Raw genomic sequence first — 24016 nt, 5'->3', positions numbered from 1 at the left:
ACTGCTGCTGCTGTTCTTGGTAGTTGTCCCACGGTCCTGGCATCTCCAAAATGCTGAGGTCTGTTGTTTTTATCAAAAATCTCAGTCCTTTGATTCTACCAATAGACTCAGGAACCAGATGCTGGGGTAAAAGCCTGCTAGCTCAGAGAGGCAGAGAAAGCACCCAGCTGATCTTCCTCATCTGCTGTCATTCCAGAAGCCTCTCCTCCTTCCTACTGTCCCAAATTCTCTCAAACTCGATGTTCCTCTCTTCTGCTTCCTGTGTGTCTCATTATCTGTCCTGATGCCCCCTTACTCTCTATGGTTTTTTCTTAATAATCTTATATTCACCTCATATTAACTGGTTGCTTGCTTTGCCTCTTGACGTAGGGTTGATTCCACCCAATCCTGTCCACAATATTCAAGCAGAAAGCTCCCAGATCAAAGGCATGCACCAGGGCCAAGCCACACTGTGGCGACATATTGTGTACCCTAATAAACTTGGCTAGGATCAGAGGACAGAGCCAGCCACTAGATCAAACATAGAGGTCAGGCAGTGGTGGCACACACCTTTAATCCCTGCACTTGAGAGACCTTATGTCTTTGCTTGGGAACCACACATGCCTTTAATACGAGGATGTAACATGGCAGGACACAGAAAGGTATATAAGGCATGAGGAAATAGGAACTTACTCTCTTTAGGCTGAGGACTTCTTAGAGGTAAGAACTAGTAGGTAAGGCTGGCTGTTCTGTTTCTCTGATCTTTTAGCTTTCACCCTGAAAGCTGGCTCTGTTTTTTTTTTTAAAATTTTTATTTATTTATTTATTTATTTATTTATTTATTTATTTATTTATTTATTTATTTATTTATTTATAAGACCATTTAAGATTGGAACACCACCACACCACAACTAGAAACAGAATTTTCCAGTAAAGAACACAATCTCAGGGTTCACAGTGTGATCAGAGATCCTGCAGCAGAGGTCTTCTGCTGCAACTGGGCTGCCAACTGGCGCTGAGGCTGCACCTTCACTAATGGCATCTCCTGACCTCTCACAGTGCAAAGCCTCAGTTGCTCTCCATGACCCCTTCATGCCTTCAAAACCAGTACTGTGTGGTTGATCCTACAGTACCAAAGTCAGGGGCCAGTGTGAAGTACAACCTTGGCCACCTCTGGACCACAACTTCTATGTACTGACCTTGAGGAAACACTTTCCAGCAGATTTCACCTCAGTGATGCTGGTCTTTTTTTAATCACAGCTGACTACTCTTCATCCCCGGCTGAGCAGCATCCATTCCTCTAACAAAGCATTGGTTTTACTTTAGTGGCTCTGTTCTCTTGTCCCTTTTTGTCCAGTGCTGAAATCACACACCTTGTTGGAGATGGTTCCTGATTCTTGAGTATCATACTTGAGGCATACTTCAGGGCATGGTCTTTCCTCAAAAGAAGAGCCTCATTATGTAAGGGAGCTTACATGGTAGTCCTCTAGTCAAGGGCATGGCTGACCCAAGTTTTAAGGGGCCTCTGTTTTTCCTTCTCTCACCATCCATTATCTGTCCTCTCTATCCCCAGGCTTCTCTTTCTGTGTGTTTAGAGAGGTAGACGTTTGGGGTCCTATTACTTAGTAGAGATGAACACATTCTTCCAAACTCTGGACAGGGCCTCACAGGCTCCTCGAAGAAATGATGAATGGATACAAGAGGCTAGAGAAATGGCTATTTCCATCTTTCTGCTATGTATGAATGTTTGCTGACAGGGTATGGGAGGGTGGAAGAGAGGAAGAGGATGATATGTGGATGCCCTTTCATGGACTGTTCCTTCTGTCTCTGAAAATATCTGCCATCACAAATGGAAAGAAATCCTAATTAAAGCCATTCACCTGAACTGCTTGCTCTTTACCCCCCATCACCATGCAATGCAGTAACAGTCATGCACACCATTGCATTAGTGCCAGGTTAGCTTGGATGCATGTTCTGCTGCTGTCCACCTGCCCTTTATGAATCGGTTTTGGCTTGTGAGCTATGGTCACCAAGACACATGGCTGATCACCATGCACAGGTCAGGGCTAGCCTTCAGCACAGAATATTGGGGTGGTTTTCAGAGTGGAAATAACCTTCTCTCTGGGTTTTTCCTCCCTCCCCTACAATGGGCAGTAGATAATGGACTCAATGGAAGAAATAGAATTGTCTTTGTGACAAGTGTTTCAGCAAGAAAGATCACCAAGGCACAAAGGATTCTTCTGCTTGTTTTTTTCTTTTCTTTTCTTTTTTCCTTTTTGCTTGTAGAGATGAACTGTTGGTGTGTGGGGGCTCCAATTTCTCTCTAGTCTACAGTAAAGTTAGAATGTGACATTGACTACTTGCTGTTAGAAAAAGATCTACGAAATTCAGACAAACTAAAAAAGCCCACATCCTATTTAATTCATTGTGGTGCACAATTCAGGAAGAAGTTATCAGGCAAGCTGGGAGTGAGGGGTATTTGCAGTGCACAGAAGGTAAAAATGTGTGCTATTCCCCCCTATCACATAAACATCCAGAAACTGACAATGGTTTCTTAAATGTGTCGTTGATATAATTTGTTTATTGTTTAAATTTGTGGAAGAGCTTTTCCTAAGTCTGATGTTCATGTATGAACACCAATTTTGAGTAAGTTTGGAGGGGAATCTCTACACATGAGAGCAGGTAGCAATTTCAAACATTTAGAATAAAATAGGAATGGTAGCACATGCCTATAATCTCACCACTCAGGAAGCTGAGACAGGAGGAACCTAAAGTCCAGCCTGTACTATATAATGAGGCTCTGTCTCAAAAATATTCCTTTATGGCAACTTGTCCAGATATTCATAAACTTCATGCATGTGCTAACAATGAAGCATTTTTCCAAACTGGGGAAAGAAGGGAGTTTAAGGACAAGAAGGCCACAGACGGGAAGGGCACACCGGGTCTATGAAAGAGAAATAAAGGAGCAACGAGTATCTTAAACTGAAGGAGAAATGTCTGCGTGAATAAAACTACAATGAAGTAATGAAAATATGTTGCTCAAACATCAGCCCATGGAGAGAGGAGGAAGAGCCCCTTCTGACTCTTGGGAAGCTAGCCGCCAGGGAATGCCCACTGCAGCACTACTTCTATGTGGAGAATGGCGTGCACCCGCACCATACCCCACAGCACACAAAACTCAAGGTGCCCACACTGAACTGTGATCCCTAGTTCTGCACACTCCATGCTAGCCCATTTCAGTGCCAATATCCACCTCTTTGTCCAAGCTAGAAGATGGAGAAGCATCCCATACTCTCTTCCCTCAGTTCACATCGATTCTCCCCTTCCTCAAATCCACAGTCTTGGCCTGTGCTTCAGTTCAGGCCTTACCACTCTGATTCATGACTGTCATAACCTCTCGGTTGAGACCTTGTCTTCAGTCTGCCCTACTCCATGAGAAATTACGAGTTATATACAGACAAATTTCCAATATTCAATGCTTTAATGTATGTCTTTTATCCTTTGGTGGCACAAAAGCAATTCTAATTTAGTAGCACTGTAATTTGGAATGTGAGTTTCATGTTCCTTTTGGGCTAGCAATAGGCTTGTGGTTCAGTCCTCCTTCATGATGTTAGAGAGCAGGTGCCAGAAACCAGGCATGTGATCATGAGAGACACAACTGACCTTCTGTGTCCTACTGTGTTGCTAGCTGTGGTGTTTGGTAGGTCAGGTACATTGAATATGGTCAGAACAAAGCCCATTGTACATCTGAAAGGCTGTGCTTCCATATTCCAACTTCTCAGTCATGGTCACCTGGTCCTCTCTGTCTACCCTCATGTCCCAGCTCCTGCATCTCCCCTGTACTCACTCCATGTCTTACTCTCTACCCTCATGTCCCAGCTCCTGCATCTCTCCTGTACTCACTCCATGTCTTACTCTCTTCCCTCATGTCCCAGCTCCTGCATCTCCCCTGTACTCACTCCATGTCTTACTCTCTACCCTCATTTCCCAGCTCCTGCATCTCCCCTGTACTCACTCCATGTATTACTCTCTACCCTCATGTCCCAGCTCCTGCATCTCTCCTGTACTCACTCCATGTCTTACTCTCTACCCTCATGTCCCAGCTCCTGCCTCTCTCCTGTACTCACTCCATGTCTTACTCTCTACCCTCATGTCCCAGCTCCTGCATCTCCCCTGTACTCACTCCATGTCTTACTTTCTACCCTCATGTCCCAGCTCCTGCATCTCCCCTGTACTCACTCCATGTCTTACTTTCTACCCTCATGTCCCAGCTCCTGCATCTCTCCTGTACTCACTCCATGTCTTACTCTCTACCCTCATGTCCCAGCTCCTGCATCTCTCCTGTACTCACTCGATGTCTTTTACTTTCAGCCATTGTGCCTTTTGGTCCATGTTTACTTTTTATAGAACATCCTTGCTTTCCACTTTGATTATTAATTGCTTTTTTTTTTTAATTTATTTTAATTTATTTTGCAATACAATTCAGTTCTACATATCGGTCACGGATTCCCTTGTTCTCCCCCCTCCCGTCCCCCTCACCTTCCCCCCAACGCCCCCCCCCCCCCATTCCCATCTCCTCCAGGGCAAAGCCTTCCCCACAGACTGAGGTCAACCTGGTAGACTCAGTCCAGGTAGGTCTAGTCCCCTCCTCCCAGGCCGAGCCAAACAATCCTGCATAGGCCCCAGGTTTCAAACAGCCAACTCATGCAATGAGCACAAGATCTGGTCCCACTGCCTGGATGCCTCCCAAACAGATCAAGCCAATCAACTGTCTCACCCATTCAGAGGGCCTGATCCAGTGTGGACCCCTCAGCCATTGGTTCATAGTTCATGTGTTTCCATTCATTTGGCTATTTGTCCCTGTGCTTTATCCAACCTTGGTCTCAACAATTCTCGCTCATATAAACCCTCCTCATTCTCGTTAATTGGACTCCCAGAGATCCACCCAGGGCCTAGTCATGGATCTCTGCATCCAGATCCCTCAATTAATTGCAAAGGGAACTTACTTGCCATTGGCTGAATTACTATGTTTCTCAAGATGTGTGAGCAGTTTCAGCTAAAGATGGTACCAAGAAGGTGTCTTATTACTAATTTTTGAAGTTATCCCTAAGACTATCAGCTGTTGATGTCAGAGGATGTGTATTTCTAAAATTTTCTAGTACCCTTATAATTCTTAGCTAACTCGATTGTTGAGGCCAAGCCCATCTACTCTACAAAATCCTAAATCATACCAATGAGTCAGGTTAACTAGTAAGTCAGGCAAGCCAAACCAATGACATAGCTTTATGTTAGGATCTTGCTATATCCCTGGTACTAACTGAATGACCAATATGGCTCTTTTCTCCAGCTTTGAAAGTGACAACAGCTACTTTACAAGCAGGACACATGGCTCCTCTTTCCCTCATGCTCCTGCATGAGGCCACTAGGAAAACCTGTTCTTTCCCATTGCTGTTGTGCACAGCGTCTAGTGGAGGGCATCTTCAGGAAGGTTTGCCAGCTGTTCACAGAATCTGGTGGTCGGCTGAGAGCCCTGAGAGGCCCCTGTGAGTTGGAGCTCATAGGATAGACTGTCTAGGCTGTGAACATCCTTGGATTACCTTGGCCTTGAAGAAGGTAGAAAGACGACTTATCACAGCACCATTCTTTAAGGTCAGGAAACCGGTGCTCAAGGTCAAAGACTGAGCAAGAGAATGACAGAGCATGGAACGTTCCTTTTGGTAGAATCTGTCACAGATTTAAAAAGCAGGAGAGGGTCCTTGAATTTGAATATGACAGTTTAGTCAATTATTATGAAGAGTGGGAACTCAGCTAAGAAATATGCTGAGCTGTCTTAGAGTTCAGAACTACAGGAAGAAGGAGCATTTGACTTGGGCACGGAGAGGGAATCTCAATTTCAGAAGCCCAACTTTGCATAGCACCTGTCAGATGGCAAGGGCCTAATGAGACACTCATTTTCTTCTTCCTTCTCAAAGACAAGGACATGAGAAGCTGAGCAGAGACAGCTTCGGGGACAGAAACTTGTATTGTCAGAGAATGTAGCAGGGTCTGCTGCATCTATAAACGATCTATAAATGATCAAAATGTAAAGGAACAAGTGCTCATTTGACTACAGATTTTACACAGGCACACACACCAAAGTAAGGAACAAAACAAACAACACATGAATTGATGCCTGTTAAGGTTCCCTTTAGCAAGAGCCCCACAATTCTGGATGAGAAATACATCAAAATTTTGGCAACATTTGTTTTCTCAAACTGTTGTGAGAGCTCTTTTTGAAGAATTCTCCTCTGAAGATTCATCTGCATGTGAAATTAACAGATGTGAATCTAGAAAGCCCAACTAAGAGTAACAGCATCATGGCAGCCACCGGGAAGGAGCATGAAGAAGGAAAAATGATCATATAGAAAGAAAATAAAATAGCTCGCCGGCTGATCAATACACACATGCTACGCACATGAGCGATGGCTACCATGCTTCTGATGGACCTACAAAAGGACACCATGGTAGGTTCCTGGCCAACAGTCATTCTTGGAAGATATTTCTCAAAGCACCTATGGGATTCATTAGAAGCATTTTAAGTAGACAGTTGACACAAAGGCTTGTTTATGGCTGCCATTGACATGGTTGTGATGAACTCTGAGCTTCCTTTAAAACCAGCCTCTCACAATTTGTGTTGTTGCCTCCTCACAATCTGATTCAACTTAGAACTTCCACTATATACCCAAAGGAGGACCCAAAAGATACAGCTTGAGCTCTGAAAGAATGGTCCCCCAGTGTGTTCCACAAGTGTTCTTAGCAACAGACATTTCTTTGGAAAAAAGGTATGCCACCCTAAAGTAACTATAAAGTACAGTCATTTGAAATTCTAGGTCCCTACATATTTGCTTCAAAGAAAATCAGCTACTGTCCTTCAGGGTAGTGGTTCTTAAACTTCGCTGCACAGAAATCATTGTGGTAGGGGGCAGTGGGGGAAGCTCACTTGATACTGACACATAGATCTTGCCCCAGAAGGGCTAATTTAGTGGATCTTCAGGACAGGGTAGACAGTGCAGGCTTTCAAAGCTACTCTTGGTGATTATATGGCAGCATCCTGCTATAGAGCTACAAGCTTTACATGTTCATATTGTACATGGTTTAGACTCCTGTTCTTGCTTGTCTCTTAGCTGCTTAGTGTCTTGAGTTTTGTAGATGCAGTGGCTGTGCTTAGAAGGTGGCAGCTGCTTAATAAGCATTAGATGATTGAGTGGTGAGAGCAGGCCCTTACTGAGGGTGGAGGATAAAGGGGTACAGAGATAGACTGACCAAGGAAGGAAGCACGCGAAGGTTCTTTACCCAGAAGGCTGGATGTAGGCATCATGGCATATGCCTGGATGATATGATTCAAAGCAGCTGGAGGAGAGGGTGTCAAATTTTTTCATCACAAAGAAATGAACAATGTTTGAGATGAGGGATAGCCTTAATATTCCAAATTGATCTTTACACGGAGTATAAAGGGGCCCAAGCATTATACTGTGTTTCAGTAGATGTGCAATTATTACCTGTCAACTAAAATTGATTTTAAAAAAAGATTAGGCTTAGACATGAGACTTTGAGAGCTAAAATTGGAATAGTGGCCCACCAGGACAGCTGGACACCAACATCCTGGGTACAGCAGTCAACACTTTTAGCAATTATCTTGTTAATTCCAGTAACAACCTATGAAGTGACTAATATTATTATCTGGAGCATAAAGATGTTAAACAACTTGATGTGATATAGACATGAGTAGCAGACCTGGAGAAGATTCTTAGTCCTTCTGTGTGCTTTCTCCATCCGGAGATTTCTTAGTCTGCAGCAACAGCAAGACATTTAGCCTTGGAAAATAGATCATAGTGCAGGGGATGGGGCTGGGGGGTTCCCTAGCTATTCAGACATGGCTTTGCCTCTGGGGTGAGACCTGGACGCTAAGCAGTGCTTGGGAAGCTGATGCCCTATAGACCTGATCCCAGGAGTACACTATGGGACACACATGAATGGTGCTATCTTTCCTGAGGGTGGTTTCTTTATGCAAGACCTATGATTGTCAACAGAGAGGTACCACAGGATTACCAAGTGCAAAGAAATGTCTCAGACACTAACCTTTGCTAAAATCTTATATTACTAAAATGCTTCCCACCATTATTTAAACATTCTAGTAGCCAGTTTGAAAAATGTGTGTGAGGACACACGAATGTGATATGTGTCTGTGTGTTTTCTAGCAACCACTTTTTAAGCCCCTGCAAAGAACAGAAGTCTGAGAATTCAGAATTCTAACTTCAGAATCCTAATCATTTTACCATAGTTCCTTGATGAGCCCCTACATTTCCCTCATTAACCCAGGGGCACAAGAAGCTTCTAAATCTTCCTTGAAGGGAGGGTGGTTATCCAGCCTTTGTCATTCAGACAAGTCTGACTTAAACTCTGCCCACCCTAGGACTGCACTGTAACCAAAGGACCTACATGGAGGGAAGGCTGGCAACAAGCCTTTGTCTGCTGCAAGAGCCAAAGCAGAAACTCAAGAGGAAGATCATCCCCCGGGTCCACACCTGAAGGGGGCTTCCTTGCGGAACCTCTCCTGGAATTGCTGTTGCTGGGTATCAAAGGCCGTGCACCGCTGGCGGAGGAGGGCCACTTCATTTGCCTGCAGCGGGACCACCTGCTGCCTCACAGTAATGGCCACCTTCTTCATGTTCTTCCACTTCTCGGGAAGTTCCTGTAAAGAAGAAGACCCAGGAGCGCTCACACCCATGATGCTCTCCCCTCCCCCATAGCCAGAGAGGGCACCCCATCTCTCTGCTTCCATCCCTGCAGTAGGGCACCCTGGGATGTACTGGGGCCATTTTTAACTGTGCATCAACTCCGCTCTTCCTCAACTTACCTCTCTGGTTGTCTTCGCTCTTCACAGTCACGTGCTTTTGACTCAGCACTGCCCTTCACCCCTTCACCTTCTGACCTGGTCACCTTTGCCCTTTTCTATAGTCCTCAAGGGTATTTGGTTATTTTCTTGAGTTCCTGCTTCTTCTCTCAAACCTTCTTACATCACTAACATCTGCTTGTTTCCCCCAAATCAAACACTTGGCTCAACCTTTTATCAGAGAGTGGGAACAGGGCGAGGAAGATATCTTAGATGCTTTTTTTTTTTTTTGTCAAATTGGTACAAGCCAGTATGATTTGAGAAGAGAGAACATCAACTAAGAAAATGCCCCCATAACACCGACTTACAGGCAAGTCTGTGGGACATTTTCTTGATTAATTAAGGACATTAAGGACATGGAATGGTCCCCTGGATGCTGTGCTGACCCTGGGAAAATGATACTGTATGGTACCAAAAAACAAACAAACAAACAAACAAACAAACAAAAAACCCCGAACAAACAAAAAAAGCAGGCCTAGCAAGTCAGGGAACAAGCCAGTAAGCAGCATGTCTCTATGGTCTCTGCTTTAGTTCCTGCCTTGAGTTCCTGCCCTAACTTCCCTCAGTGATGGAGTGTGACCTGAGACTTATAAGAAGAAATAATCCCAAGTCTGGGCTACATAGTAAAAGCCAATTTCAAAAGGAGTTGACTTATCTTTAAATCTGGGGTAAAATCTGTATCCCTACGAGTTCTGCCACAATAATTTTCAGTATTCAATGGTTTCCCCAAAGTGCTAGACATTACTTATGTGTTACACACTGTAGTTCTAAGACACGGACCGTAGGTCTGGACTCATCCCCAAGAAATCTTCATTTACTTTGACCCCTCTACCACTACATGGTAAAATCCCAAGACTTTTCTTCTGTGTCTTGTAAGGAAGAGTCCGATGCACTGACCTCCAGTTGCTTAAACACGGCTTCCGGTAGCTGTTGTTCGTAGGACTTCAGCAGTTCAATCGTTTGCTTCAGGGGCTCAAACATGTCATCGGTGCTGCTCTGTCGTTCTTTAAGGGTGACAAGGTGCCCCAGGATCTCAACCAACCCTTGGAGATCTCCTTTCTCCACTTTCTTGAGCAAACCCCTCTCTGTGCTCTTTATGAATATGTCAAGGTCAGCCAGGCTGAATGAACACAAAGCACAGGGCCAATCCCCTTGCATCCCTCGAAAGGAAGGATGCTGACATCTTTAACAGAAGCGATTGTGGAAGAAAGCTCACCATGGGCCTGGTACTTCAAGGGACTAGCCTTGTGATTAATGTGGCTTTCTTCACCAGTGTGCAGGCTGTGAAACATGAGGGAAGCCCTGGCCCCTCAGGAGATGTGACATGTGAACGGACTATGTGCTCCTAGGTAGGATCTTGGACCAGGAAAAGGATGTGAGTGGGGTAACTTAGGCTAGGTCATGTTAGGTCGATGGATTAGTTACTGCTTCTACATCAATAATAACTCATGGTGTTTGATCATGTACTGTGGCTAGACAAGATGTTATCATTTGGAAGGTCAGGTAACTGTAAACAGAAACTCTTTATGCTGTTTTCGTAACTTTTGTTAAATCTTAAATACTTTCAAATAAATAAATTTTTGAAGGTCAAAATGAGGGCTGTGCACAGTGGTGTATGCCTTTAATTCTAATACTCAAGAGGCAGAGGTAGATAGACGGGTCTCTGTAAGTTCGAAGCCAGCCAGGACTATATAGTTAAGATATAAGTCTTATAACTTATAAGACTAAGACATTTAACATCTCAAGTCCTTGGTTTCCTTTATCTGGAAGATTGGAAGACTCTCCTCTCTCACTCACTGTTATGACAGTCAAGTGAGATGCATTCTGTAATTCAGCAAGTGTTCAGTGAGCATCCATCAGGAGCCCCACCAAGTTTCCAGGGGCTGAGAGGAGAATGACAGAGATGAGCAAAGTCCCTGCATAAAAGCAAGACAAGGAAGTGGGAAGCAAACAGATGACACACACTGTACAGCTTCTCACAGAGATGCAAAGGCACTGGAGAAAAGTCAGGATTAAGGAATAGAGACTCAAGCCAAGACTTGGTGTGATGGGAGATCAGCAAAGGCCATCCTATGAAAGGGCATATTGATCAGAAGAGTGAATAGGTAGGTAATGGAGTGTGCCACAGAAAGGCATGAGACATGGGAACCCCAGGGGCAGAAAAGACATGAGTAAAAGCAGTGGGGGTTGGTTATATTTTGTGGGCTTGACGAAGACAAAGCCAAGGTGGCAGAGGCACAAGAAGAGAGAGAAGCATGGAAGAGGGAAAGTGTGGTTAACAGAGCCCTTGCTAACCTTAGTAAGCTCAGGTCCTCATCTAGATGAAAGAATTCTGAAGACAATGCATGGTTTGATTCATGCTTGCAGATAGCTCTGCAGGTGGAGAATAGACATTGGCTGGAGGTCTGTTGCAGGGAATGGTGCCTTGGGGATGGGGACACAAGAATGGAAGCCAAGGGGCGTACCTGGGGGAGGTTAGCATTGTCCATCTGACAGACAGTGCTGTGCTTGACCTGGATGGTATACAAAAGAAGTGATCAGATTCAGGATAATTCTGCACAGGACCAGTACATGGGCTGAATAAGGGATATAAGGGGATGAGAAAAATTCCTAGTAGCCTCTAGCAGTGAGACAAATAATAACACCATTTATAGATGTGAGGGAAAAACTGGGTAAGACTGTTATATTGTGGGAAATGGGAGAGGAATTTGTCTTGAACATTTAGCAGACCCTAGACATCTAAGGGAGATATCAACCAGGTGTGATGGTTAGTATTGATTAGCAGCTTGATAAGATCTAGCATTACCAGAGACAAGCCTGTGGGCATGTCAGTGAGAAAGTTTCTAGGTTGATTACCTGAAGAATGAAGACACACTGTCTTAGTTAGGGTTTTTGTTGCTGTGAAGGGACACCATGACCACAGCCACTATTACAAGGACAACATTTGATTGGGGTAGCTCTCTTATAGTTTCAGAGTTCAATACGTTATCATCAAGGCGGGGAGCATGGCACCATGTAGGCAGATGTAGAAATAGCTGAAAGTCCTATATTTTGCAGGCAACATGAAGTCAACTGTGACACTGGGTAGTATCTTGAGCAAATATGACACTTCAAAGCCCACCTCCACAGTGACACACTTCCTCCAACAAGACCATACCTACTCCAACAAGGCCATACCTCTTAATGATGCCACTCCCTTTGGGGACCATTTTCCTTTGAACTACCACACCTACCTTAAAAGTAGGCAGCACCATTGCAGGAGCTGGGGTCCTGGACTGAATAAAAGGAGAGTACTGACTGAGCACCAGCATTCACCTGCCTCTCTCTATTTCTTGGCTGTAGATGCAATATGACCAACTGCCTCACAGTTACCACACCTTCTCAAAATGTAAACCCAAACAAACCCCTTCAAGTAGCTTCTTGTCCACTATGTGGTCATAGCAATGAGAAAAGTAACTCATACAGGCTGTTACATAGAATCCTGAATTTCTGAGGGATGAGGCTTAAAATGTAAAACCAGCAGTTATTAGCACTTAGTTTCTTTGTGTTATTTTGGCACAAGGATTCAACATGTAGCTTCTGTGGACTTGGAGTTTATTATTATCCTGCTTCAGTTTCCCAAATGATAAGATGACCAGTATGTGTCCCTATGCCTGGCATATCATTATTTTAAACCAATCAATTAATTAAATAAGTTGGATGAAATCCAGGGACTCCCACATGCTAAGCAAGTTTTCTACAACTGAGCTACACCACCAATTCTACAGACCTCTTTGAAGCATTAGAAATGCCCAAAACAGTGGAGATAGTCAAAGAAGGAAGACTGAGATGGAGGCTTCGGGAATTCCAAGTACTTAGAGACATCAGGGAGATGCTGAACCCAGCAAAAGGTACCAGGAAGACATAGCCAGTGAGGGGAGAGGAAAACAAGAGGAGGAAGCAACCCTGAAGGTCTAAGGGCCTCGGGAGAAGGGGGAGACTCACCGCTGACAAGTAGAAGAGAGACCAAGGGCGGAATGTCCACGGACAATCTGAGGATTTCTGGTGGCTTTGACAAAAGCAATCTCAGTGACATGGTGCAGTGAAGCCCAGAGGGAGAGCAAGTCAGAGAATCATGGGCTTTTATTTCTCATGCAGGCAACATGATGATACAAATACCTTCTTGATGGAAAAACTTAAGCAGATTATCAAATCACTTGACAGTGAAGCCAGGGGTGATACCTTGGACCTGTAGTCTCAGTGTTCAAGAGGTAGAGGTGGGAGGATCTCTGCTAATTTAAGGCTAGCCTGGGCTGCAGAGTGAGTGCAGGTCAGCCTGGGCTGCAGAGTGGGTCCAGGTCAGCCTGGGCTGCAGAGTGGGTTCAGGTCAGCGTGGGCTGCAGAGTGGGTCCAGGTCAGCCTGGGCTGCAGAGTGGGTTCAGGTCAGCCTGGGCTGCGGAGTGGGTTCAGGTCAGCCTGGGCTGCAGAGTGGGTTCAGGTCAGCCTCGGCTGCAGAGTGAGACCCTTTCTCTCTACAAATATATTTTCTCCTGGAATAAATGACTGAAGTGTGAATTAAAACTGAAGGCGTCAGACTGATCTATGATTGACTTGAGATCTGTTCTCATCTGTGGTACAACAAGAAAAGCATGGATGATGTGCAGATACGGGAGAACGTGAAGCCCTGCTCTAAGCATGATTAGAGCTCCAGAGTGGAACAAAGAGTGAGCAAAAAGTAAGATTGGAGGAGAGCCTGGCTAAGAATTTTCTTGAATTTCTGAAAGTCAGCAGACAAGATTAAGAAAGACTCCCCCCCCCTAAAAAATAATAATCATCTGGAATAAATATAAAGAAATGCCCATAGATGTTTCAGTATGAACTTCAGGTTATCAGAAGGAAAAGAGGAAGAGGGGAGGGGGAAGAGGGACAATTATACTAACAGCTACCCATTAGTAGCAAAAACATAATAGAAGCCAGGACACTGTGGAATAATATTTCAACAATCAAAGAAAATTTGACTTTCTAAAATTTTTTTCACATTATTGTTTAAATAACAAGAGCAAAATAAGTACACTCAGATGAAGAACACAGTACCATCACTAGACCCTTCTAAAGGAACTGCTAATGGATGTACCTGAGTCTGTGATGCGGGTGGATCTATAAAAAACAGAGCAGGAAGTGAAATCTAGGGATGCGGCTTAGCACTGTAGCACTTGCTGAATCTCCAAGCCTGGTCTGATCTCCAGCACTAAAGAAATAAAAAAACTGTGCAATACTTCAATTAAATATAACATGAGGGAGTTAAATGAATATTGGAAAAATGATCCAAATGACATATTTTAGTGAATGAATGAAATTCTCTCTCTCTCTCTCTCTCTCTCTCTCTCTCTCTCTCTCTCTCTCTCTCTCTGTGTGTGTGTGTGTGTGTGTGTGTATGTGTGTGTGTAGTGTAATGTAGTGTGCATGGTATGTGTGTGTGATGCTGGGTATGGAACACAGGGAATTGTACATGCTAAGCAAGTACTCTAACCCCAAGTTCTATTTCCTGCTTTCTGCACTGGTTTGGAGAAAAGTGACCATACTGGTGTATTTATTTACCTAACAGTGCTAGTTAAACAACCTTCAGAGCTGCATAATAGTACAGCATGTAAGCTGGAAGAGGGGAAAAATGGAATTTAGAAATGGAAAATAAAATGTTCAACCCAAAAGCAAGGAAGAAAGGATTGCAAAAATAAGACAAATAATACCCAATAAAATGCTAGACTTAAACTGAAACACAGCCCAGTGAGTAGAGTGAACAAAGCCTGCTATTAAAGGTGAGCATGCTAAAAGCAGTTTAAATATTCAGTTATGTCGATCATAAAACTTTCTCCTAATGTAATTGTGTGGGGAGGTTGAAAGCCAAAGGATAATGAGATACACCAGGCAAATGGTACTCAAAGGGAAGTCGCTTTAGCTATGGTGGGTAATGTTCAACAAAGCAAACTTTAACTACAGCAGACAGACCCAGGGGTGAAGGAGGTCTCTGGCGTCCAGTTAAAGGTTTGGTTTACAGGAAGATAGATCAAGTGATGTAGACCCTTACAATATGGGACAAAGTGATAGTGCAGATAGCCTCAAGACAAAAGACTTGAGCAGAGTGAACTCAGCAATTGAGAATTAAGCAGAATAAAAAGGCAAGCAGGATACAGCAGATTTCAATGAAATAGTTAACAAACTTGAGCAAATAGCAGGGGCATAGAAGCCCATGCCCATTACAGGACATACTCTCCTCACCTGTGCACACACTGGTAAGAAAAACTGGCTGTGGCTCATATGACAGACATCAGCATGCTCCAGAAGCTTGTCATTACATATATCACAAAGCAACTCAGAAGTAAATCACAGAGCCACTGGGACAAACATCATTAAGATGAATGTTAAATATGCTTGGAACTAGATCGTTATGAAAATATTACACAGTAAAGGCAGGTAAACCTCCACAGAGAAGGGAAATTATGATTTAAAATGCTAGCATTCAAAAAGGCAGCGAACTCAAAATAAATGAAGCATTCATCTTAAGTCAGCAAAGAAATATAAAATAAACCCAAAGGAAACAATACTTCTATGACATAATAAATTGCTGAAATAAAAGTCAAATTATAACAACAGAATCGATGAATCTATGAGGTAGTTCTTTGTAAGGCTAATCAGGAAAGGAGCTAACAAGAGCAATCAAAAATCAATAGAAATGAAAAGGCCTGTAATAGATGAAATAAGATGAAGTTATACATTTCATGACAGTAATCTAATGACTAATGTGTGTTGGATACATTTATAGAAAGTACGACTTAGTAATGACAAGAAAATCGTCCTATCTTTATAACCATTAAAGAAACTGTAGTTTAAAATCTTCATGCAGAGAAAATTACAAGCCCCAATGCCTTTACAAACGATTTACATCAAACTTCCAAGACCAGAGGATTCCAGTGTCACACAGCTCTCCCAGGGAACAAGCAAGCAGAATTTCACCCTAGCTTGTCTCACGAAGCTGGCAAATTCTCAAAACTAAAATCCGACAAAGATGCTATGAAAAAGGCAAGTAAGAGGCCAATGTTGGTCACAATACAGGAAGCAATGCTAAAGGAAGGATTTGCAGACTCGTTCACCCCATGGATAGAGTGGAAACTGTGACACTTCTGGATGGATTGATCCTAGCAACACTAGGTTGATTTGATATTAGAATTCAAAACAATAATGTTCAAGACTGAACATTTTGAGGGAATAAACAGAATTATCATGGTATACTTAAAAAAGTACTTGAAAAAATTATGCTTGCACTTAAGCTAAATACTCTTAACAAATTAGAAAAAGGAAAGGATCTCTTAGTCAGGAAGATTTACATGCACACACACACAAATCATACTCCACACATCACACAGCATACTCTTACATACTCATATGCAACTACACTTACACACACTCATTCATACACACATACCACACTTCACACATTCTCACACACATTACACTACATACTCTTACATACTCATATACAACCACACTTATACACACTCATTCATACACACATACCACACTCCACACATTCTCACATACACCATGCCACACACTCTACACACATACACACACACACACACACACACACACACACACACACACACACACCTCATATTCTCATAACAAATATAACTCAGTAGTCAAATTCTTTGCAAGGTCAGGCTTAAGACATGGGTGTCTGTCAATACACTGTGTCACACAGTAAACAGGAAGTCCTCTCCAGTGTCGTAAGATAAGAAATCGAGATAAGCAATAACTGAAGAGGAAGAAATGAAAATCATAAAATCTGTAGGCGTGGCTATGTACATAGCAATCCCTAAAGAGTCAACAAACCATTTATTAGGATTAATAAGGTAATTTAGCAGGGTGCCTTGAAAAAAACAATCAATATATTAAAAACAATTCTATTTTCAGAGAGGATATTATTTTAAAATATTTTGAACTAGGAACCAAAATATACAGAAGAATAATCTTGATAAAACCACCTGTGGATTAACTTAAAGGTAACAATTATAAAATTCTCTTGCAAACAAGAGCGACATGAAAGGGAAACAAATCACAGGCTGACACAGGAATGTCTGATGCTGTCTAGATAAAAATTCCCAAACTTACTTATGGTCAGTACAAGTTTAATCAGAAGCCTCAAAGGCCCTTGTCTTTTACAAAATGAAAGACAATATAAAGAATGGCCAAGAACTGTCAAGACATCTTCAGTGAAGGTTGAGTGGCTGTAGAGCCGCCCCACCAGATATCAAGATCTCTTACAAAGCTACAGTGATTAAGGTTTTGCCATATTCTTGAAGCAATGAACTACTTAATGTGAGAGAGAATTTCTAAAACTTTAGGAATAGAATATAAGAGGGAGTTCTTGGGATCTCCAGGCAGAAAGAGAATTTACTCAACAAGACAAGAGAAAAAGAACCCAATGGAGAAGACAGATGCATTTGGCTATGCTGAATCTAGGAACTGTACAATAAACACAGCCATCCTTCTGTGTAAATGGTGCGGTGTTGGTTCCAGAACCACCTGTGGATATCAAATTCCATAGACATCCAAATCCCTTCTCCAGAACAGTATGTTATTTACATCTTCCCTATGCAAAACTTCCCACATACTTCAAATCACCCCTCCCTCGGTTATTTGTGATTACCTCATACAATGTCCATGCTGTGTACATGGTTGTTATGCTGTATTGTTTAGGAACAATGGCAACGTCTGTACATGTTCAGCTCAAAGGCAGTTTTTAAAATAAAGTTTTGATGTGTGGTGGTTTGAATCTATACATGTAGACCATGTGAATACAGATGGCTGCCCATAAATGGGGTGGAAAGATAGGCTACAAGACTAGAGACTATATTGGGCAGTTGTATGCCGGTGATCTATATAAAACTAGAAAAATATCACACGTAGAATATACTAATAACTTCTAAAAAGATTTTATTTTTAATTTATGTGTATGAGTGTTTTGTTTATGTTAGGAGTTATGAGCATTATGCATATACACACATATGCAACACACATGTAGTTCCAACAGAGGCCAGAAGATTTCCCAGAACTGGAGTTACAGGTGATTGTGAACCACCATGATGTGTGAGCTGGAAACCAAACCCTGGTCCTTTACAAGAGCACCCAGGGCTCTTCACCACTGAGCTGTCTCTCCAGCTTCAATATGAAAGTCATGCTTAAACAGTAACCAATACCAAATGAAGTCCAAGAGGAAAGGGAAGATAAGGTAAGAATAGCACAGGAAGAAAACATTTGCGAAAGACATAAAAGATGAGCCACCTTATTCCCGATCAAAGTAATATAATGTGCTCAGCTCTGTGAAACACTATGAAACTCCCACTGTGGAGGCCAGGATGAAACAGTCTCCTGGGATCAAGAGGCACTGAGGATGCTGGGACACAGCAACTCTTACACAAGGCTAGTCTCTACCTTGGAGCAGGTTTACCACAGCTGACCTACACTTGACCCAGCTACTCTGCCCATATGTAGATATCCTGAAGGAATGCATGTCCGTGCATATAATGATATGCATGGAACACTACTTACAGTGTCATTGCTGATATTGGCAAACCTTCAGAGTTTGTGGAGAACAAAAGCAAGGGAGTCTGGGAAAGATGGAAGCACCAGAGAACATATGAAGGCACTTGGAGGCATGTCTATGAGCCGGGTACTTGATATATCTGAATATGGGGCTGATCGGAAGAACCGTTTGTTTTGGCTCCAGCCAAGATCAACTGCTTGGGTGCAGATGTGGAGATTTAAATAGAGTCAAGACTTCTCAGGGTGGGAGTGAGAAGCGACGGTGAACTGACAGATACTGAGAAGGTGGTGGAATCAATGGGTTGGAAATTCTGATTGGTCTGAAGAATTCTGCACCGTGGTGCTGCCAAGTCAGTGGGGTGGAAAGGTACCAGGTGTGGTCAGAAAACGGAATGCGTACACCTGAGCTTTTGCATAGAGAACAATTACTTGCCCATCTTCCCCTCCCCTACTGAGAGCAAAGCATACCATCAGGTGTAGTCATATGGCAGAGAAATGGGGCATGCCAGAGTCAACAAAACATATCAGGTGTTCTGGAGACTCGGTGGGTGTGTGAGGTCACTAGGGTGATAGGAAAGGGCACGAGCCTGATGGTGAGGGAGGATGATGAGTAAGAGTCTAGTAGGCGGCTTCAGCAAGGAGGAGTGGCAGCTGGTACTGTCTGATAAAAGTCACTTCAGTGGAGATAGTGATGCTGGGGAGAAGTGGAGGGGAAGTGGCTGGCCAGCGGTAGGTAACAGCAGGGAACACTAACAAAAAAATAAATTGTACATTCTAAACGGTGCCCAGTGTCTATGGGTTACCAGGCCTACCAGTGGAGGACCACAAAGCCTTCCCCTCACATTGCTTCTTCCAGGAGCATCTGTCTGCAACAAACCACCCACCAGCCATTCTCCCTCTGGCCTCCACCTCCTTGGTGAGCAAAAGCTTTCCCAAATGTACCGATATTAGCTGCTACTTCCAAAGGAACCCTGGTGACCTGTGCAAACCATTCCCCCTCTCCTTTGCAAGGCTTTGTACAGTGCTGAAGCACCACCCTGGCAATCTCTTGGACTTCTGTTAGGTAGGTGATGGCTCAGTCTTGCTGTCTCAGTTTTGCTCACTGTTCTAGGCCACGGATTGGGGCAGCTTCAGCACTGAGCAGAGTCAAGTCAGCTCAGAATGCAGGAATGGGGCCAGGCTGGCTCCCTTGCAAGGTCGTCTGACACACCAAGGGCCATCACTGGACAGAGTGGTTGTAACCTCTCAGCACATACACACTCCTCAAGGTTGGGGGTGGAGATAGCTGTGAGATTCTCGGGATAATGACTAAGATGGAGTGACCAGGGGACTGTCAATCAATTCAATCCCCCATGCAGAGAACAGTGATCCAGATTAGAAGATACAGTGCTAGGTAGTCTGGGTCTTTGGACAGACAGACCTTCAGAGTCTATGTGTGATGTGGATCAGATGGCACAGAGAGGCACACAGGAGCCTGAGCCTTTAATGACTCCCACATTGCACAGCCGGAGCATTTAGAACAAGTTGGAAGTGGTTCAAAATAAAAATCTAAAATGAAATTAGACCCCCTCTGCCTCCAAGGCTCAGATTTCACAGTCAGAGTTGTGAGGGGTGTGGATCTGTGACTACGGTCTCTAATGTTATTTACCACTTACTAAGTGCCTCTCACCCCTGAGCACCAGGTGAAAAATAACACAGACCTAGTGGAAAACGCATGAACTGTGGACCAAGAGCTGAGGAGCCCCCATGGTACTGGACTAGGCCCTCTGGATAGGCAAGACAGTTGTTCAGCTTGAACTGTTTAGTGGGGGCTAAGCAGGCAGACAGTGGAATTGGGACCCATCCCTGGTACATGAGCTGGCTTCTTGAAACCCAGTGCCTATGGTGGAACACTTTGTGCGGCCTTGGTGCAGGGAGGAAGGGCTTGGGCCTGCCTCAGCTGAATGTACCAGGCTCTGCTGACTCCCCATTGGAGACCTTGCCTTGGAGGAGGTGGGAATGGGGGTTGGGGGAAGGCGGGGGGGGGGGGTGGGAGGAGGGAGAAGAGGGGAATCTGTGGTTGGTATGTAAAATGAATAGAAAATCTCTTAACAATAATAATAATAATTAATAATAATAATAATAATAAAGAAAAATAATACAGACCATTATCTGATGAATGAAGGAAGAGACAGGACTGAAATTATCATGATGTCAGAGAGACTAGAAATGTCAAAAGCTGTTTTAATTTAATCGATCAATCGGTGGGAAAAGATACAAAAAGGATTCCAAGCATGACATCCCTGCAGCCTCGGATACTAGAAGGTAGCTAGGACAATGGTGTTACCTGTTAGTGACATAGTCCACAAGATGCTGCTTGAACGTGAGGCTCCACTTCTTTATTGTGTTCAACAGAGATGCCTTGAAGGGTCGCACATCAACCTGCATCCAGCCGTCAAACACTTTGGTGGGCTCCAGGCTGACCACCTCTTCGTAGAGCTTTTCATAGGAGTCTATCTGAACTTTAAAGTGATGGAGGAGGGGTGGATTCTCTGGGATGCCATCTTCTGCGTGGGCTTCTATCTCCTCAGGTGTGAGGACATGCCCATAGAGCAGAAACTGACCAAGAATCTCCTTCCTGTCCTCCACGTACAGGTAAGAATACTGGCTGAAGGTATTCCGATAGCCACAGCAGAGGGTCATCATACTCTGCACCCTCTCCATGACCGTGCTCCGTAGGCTGGCTAAGTCAGCCATGTCCTCCAGGTCACCCTGGGGGAGAGAGACAACAGCAGGGAGGTTATACCTGTGCTTAGTGAGATCTTCCCGACGTGGAGGAAGGCAGATGCTTGCAGGTCCAGTACCTGATAGTGAGGAGAGTCACTGTGTGGGGACAGCCGAGGTACCAGAGATGGTATTGCAAAAATGCTGCTGAGAAGACTCTCAACAATGTCATATAAGCCCCCCTTCACTCCAGAGTCCAGAGATGGGTGGAAAATCAGTTCTGGAGGGACAAGGCTGAGCTGTGCTTCAAATATTGGGGTAATTCCAGCCTTACACTCTGGAAAACAAAGGGACAGAACGACGGTGAGTGGGACAGGTGGGTAAGGCACCATTTCCTAAATCCTGGACTCAAGCATTTCTTTAGAATGCAGGCAACTGACAATGTAAATTTTGCCTGAAAGTGGGAGGGGGCAGCCCTGTGGCAGTGTGTCTCCACAGGGAACTGCTGACATTCTGAATAAGCCCTGGTTTTTGTGGGGGGCTCTCTTGGGTATCACAGGACATTTACTTTCCTTGTCCTTGAAGAGCACACTCCAGTGACCGACCAACCCAAGCCAGTTTCCTTCTACATTCTCAACTGCCTCTTAGGGTGATGCTGCTTCTAAAGAAGGGCCCGAGTAGTCAGCCATACAATCCCACCTTTATCCTTTTCATGAGTGGGGTATGCCTGCCCACGGTCACACAGTAGAGAACACCAAAAAGTCACAACCCTAAATTTTCTGTTCCTTTTCTATAAACATGGGGATCACTTTAATTCTGCAGTCTTGCAGTGATAAAAATTTTAAAAACAGCATAAATAATTTATAGATTCCTGATTACTTGCTAGACGAAGTTGCCTTGTTAGATTTAAGTCAAAATATAACATGAAGCACTGTGTTCAATGTATAAGATAAATACTTAAAGTTTTACCAGTAACCACTGACAATTGTGCATCTTTTGAGAGTAGAAAATAAGTGGGAGAGTGTTGTGTGATGGATAGTGTGGGCCAAAGAGTCTCCTGACTGAACCACCGCCCTTCTATTTCCTAGCAAAAGAGCTCAGACTAGGTGTGTGACCAAATTCCTCAGCTCTATGTGGAGTTATGTGTAATAATGTGACTAGGGGAAGATGGAAAGGGACCCCAGGGTTCAGGCGATCCTTTCCTACACATTCCTTTTTCCTTCTCACAGACTATAGCTTGGATGTGACATGACTCTCTCAACCATGGAATGAGTCCAAGCCCTAGAGAATGGCAGAGCTATAGAATAAGAGCAACCTGCCACAAAACAGCCATTCTCATGGACTATTACTTGGGGTGGGGTGGGCTTTATTATCCCTTACATCACATTTTGGATGGAGCTTTAGTTACCGTAGCTTGGCCATCCACTTTAACTAAAAACTACAGGGTCCTCAAAGATCCCACGTTAAGACTAAGATTTTACTTGGAAACCACAGAGATCAAATAATGAGTATGGACTGTAGGACGCAGGAGGGTCTCAACAAGTGCGTTTTAACCTAAGGGAGAGAAGTTTGCCAAGAGTCTCGCAGGCTTGATGTCTGGGGAGAGCCAGGAAAACAACAGCAGCAACAACAGCATGAACAGCAACACAATCCCGTGGAATTCATCTTTAAGTAGGGTGGGCATCACTTGCCTGAAATGCTCGGCACCAGAAGGACTTCAGGTGAGTTAGACTAGCAGCATAGTCTGCTCACGGGACACTCTTATTCCAAGTCTCAAATGGCATGAAATCCAAAATTTTTAGAGCTTGGTTAGTAGCTCAGAAGAGTTTGGATTTCAGATTTTTCAGTCAGGGTACTCAAGGTGCTGTCAATGCACATTGCACATTACTGTAAACATCATATGTCAGTAGAAAAAGCTGCATGTGGTTTATTTACAGCACTTACTAGCGTTGAAAGAAGAATATTTGAAAGCTACTGGACTTTTCATCACACAGGCTAAGATAAGAACAAAATCCCTACATTGAATAAAATGCAGACATCATTATACAGGAGGAAAAGTGCCCCACTTCCTCAATGGAGGTACAAGCCAGGCCTTTAGCAGGTAAGCTCTACCAGGTGATTCTTGGTGGTGTAGGTAGCATGTAATTTCTTATTTGTGCAAATTTGAGCAGATATGACAAAAAAAAGCCATAGAGATATATAGGCTTGACCCAACTCAGGGAGGCAAAAATGGACCCAATAGGAAAAATCTAGTGTCTTTATGTCTTTATCTGTAAAAACATGTTTTTTTTTTTGGTAGGGTCCTTCTATGTAGCTCAGTTGGCCTGGAATTTACTATACAGCCCCTGCTGGCCTCAAACGTGTATTTCTCCTTCTTCAGCTTCCTAGATGCTAGGATTACAGGTGTCCACCAGCATACCTGGGCTTACATTTTACCTGTAATGCCTCAGTGGTAAAGCCCATGTGCTGTTACAAAATATTCACCACTCAAAGAATTTGGAAGGACCATATTTTGAATAAAAGGTGTTCCTGTTTTCTGGTCTTCATGAAGGGATTATTAAATTGGTAATCTTAGAGAAACACTGGCAGCTACTCTCCATCCTTTCGTTTCCGATCTTGTCTTCCATTAGAGGGCAAGCGGCACATACGACCATTCCATATCAACAGTCAGATAGCAACTAGGCAAGGGTGGAGTCACTAACCTGAGATGCCATCTGTGGGCACTGTCCCTAAAGTGGCTGTGGCATCATCCTAGGTCTAGACAAGGGTTGAGTGGGAGGCTGCCCAAACTTCCAACATCAGAAGTCTGTCCCGTTCAAT

The 24016-nt window shown here is 43.7% G+C and overlaps 1 protein-coding gene across 1 annotated transcript in view; it reads right to left on the bottom strand.

The window, feature by feature from the left end:
• The window catches only part of Dnah9 (dynein axonemal heavy chain 9), a 354060-nt gene that overhangs the window by 268135 nt on the left and 61909 nt on the right, over nt 1–24016 (bottom strand). The window contains 4 exon segments of the mRNA XM_052756894.1: nt 8544–8710; nt 9809–10031; nt 20820–21244; nt 21337–21533. Coding sequence (XP_052612854.1) covers nt 8544–8710; nt 9809–10031; nt 20820–21244; nt 21337–21533 — 1012 coding nt within the window.

The sequence above is a fragment of the Peromyscus californicus genome, unplaced genomic scaffold, assembly GCF_007827085.1.
Source record: "Peromyscus californicus insignis strain IS unplaced genomic scaffold, ASM782708v3 Scaffold_3__1_contigs__length_106647218, whole genome shotgun sequence".
Classification (NCBI taxonomy): Eukaryota; Metazoa; Chordata; class Mammalia; order Rodentia; family Cricetidae; genus Peromyscus; species Peromyscus californicus.
The sequence above is the reverse complement of the archived record's forward strand: the minus strand, read 5'-3'. Positions and strand labels throughout refer to the sequence as shown.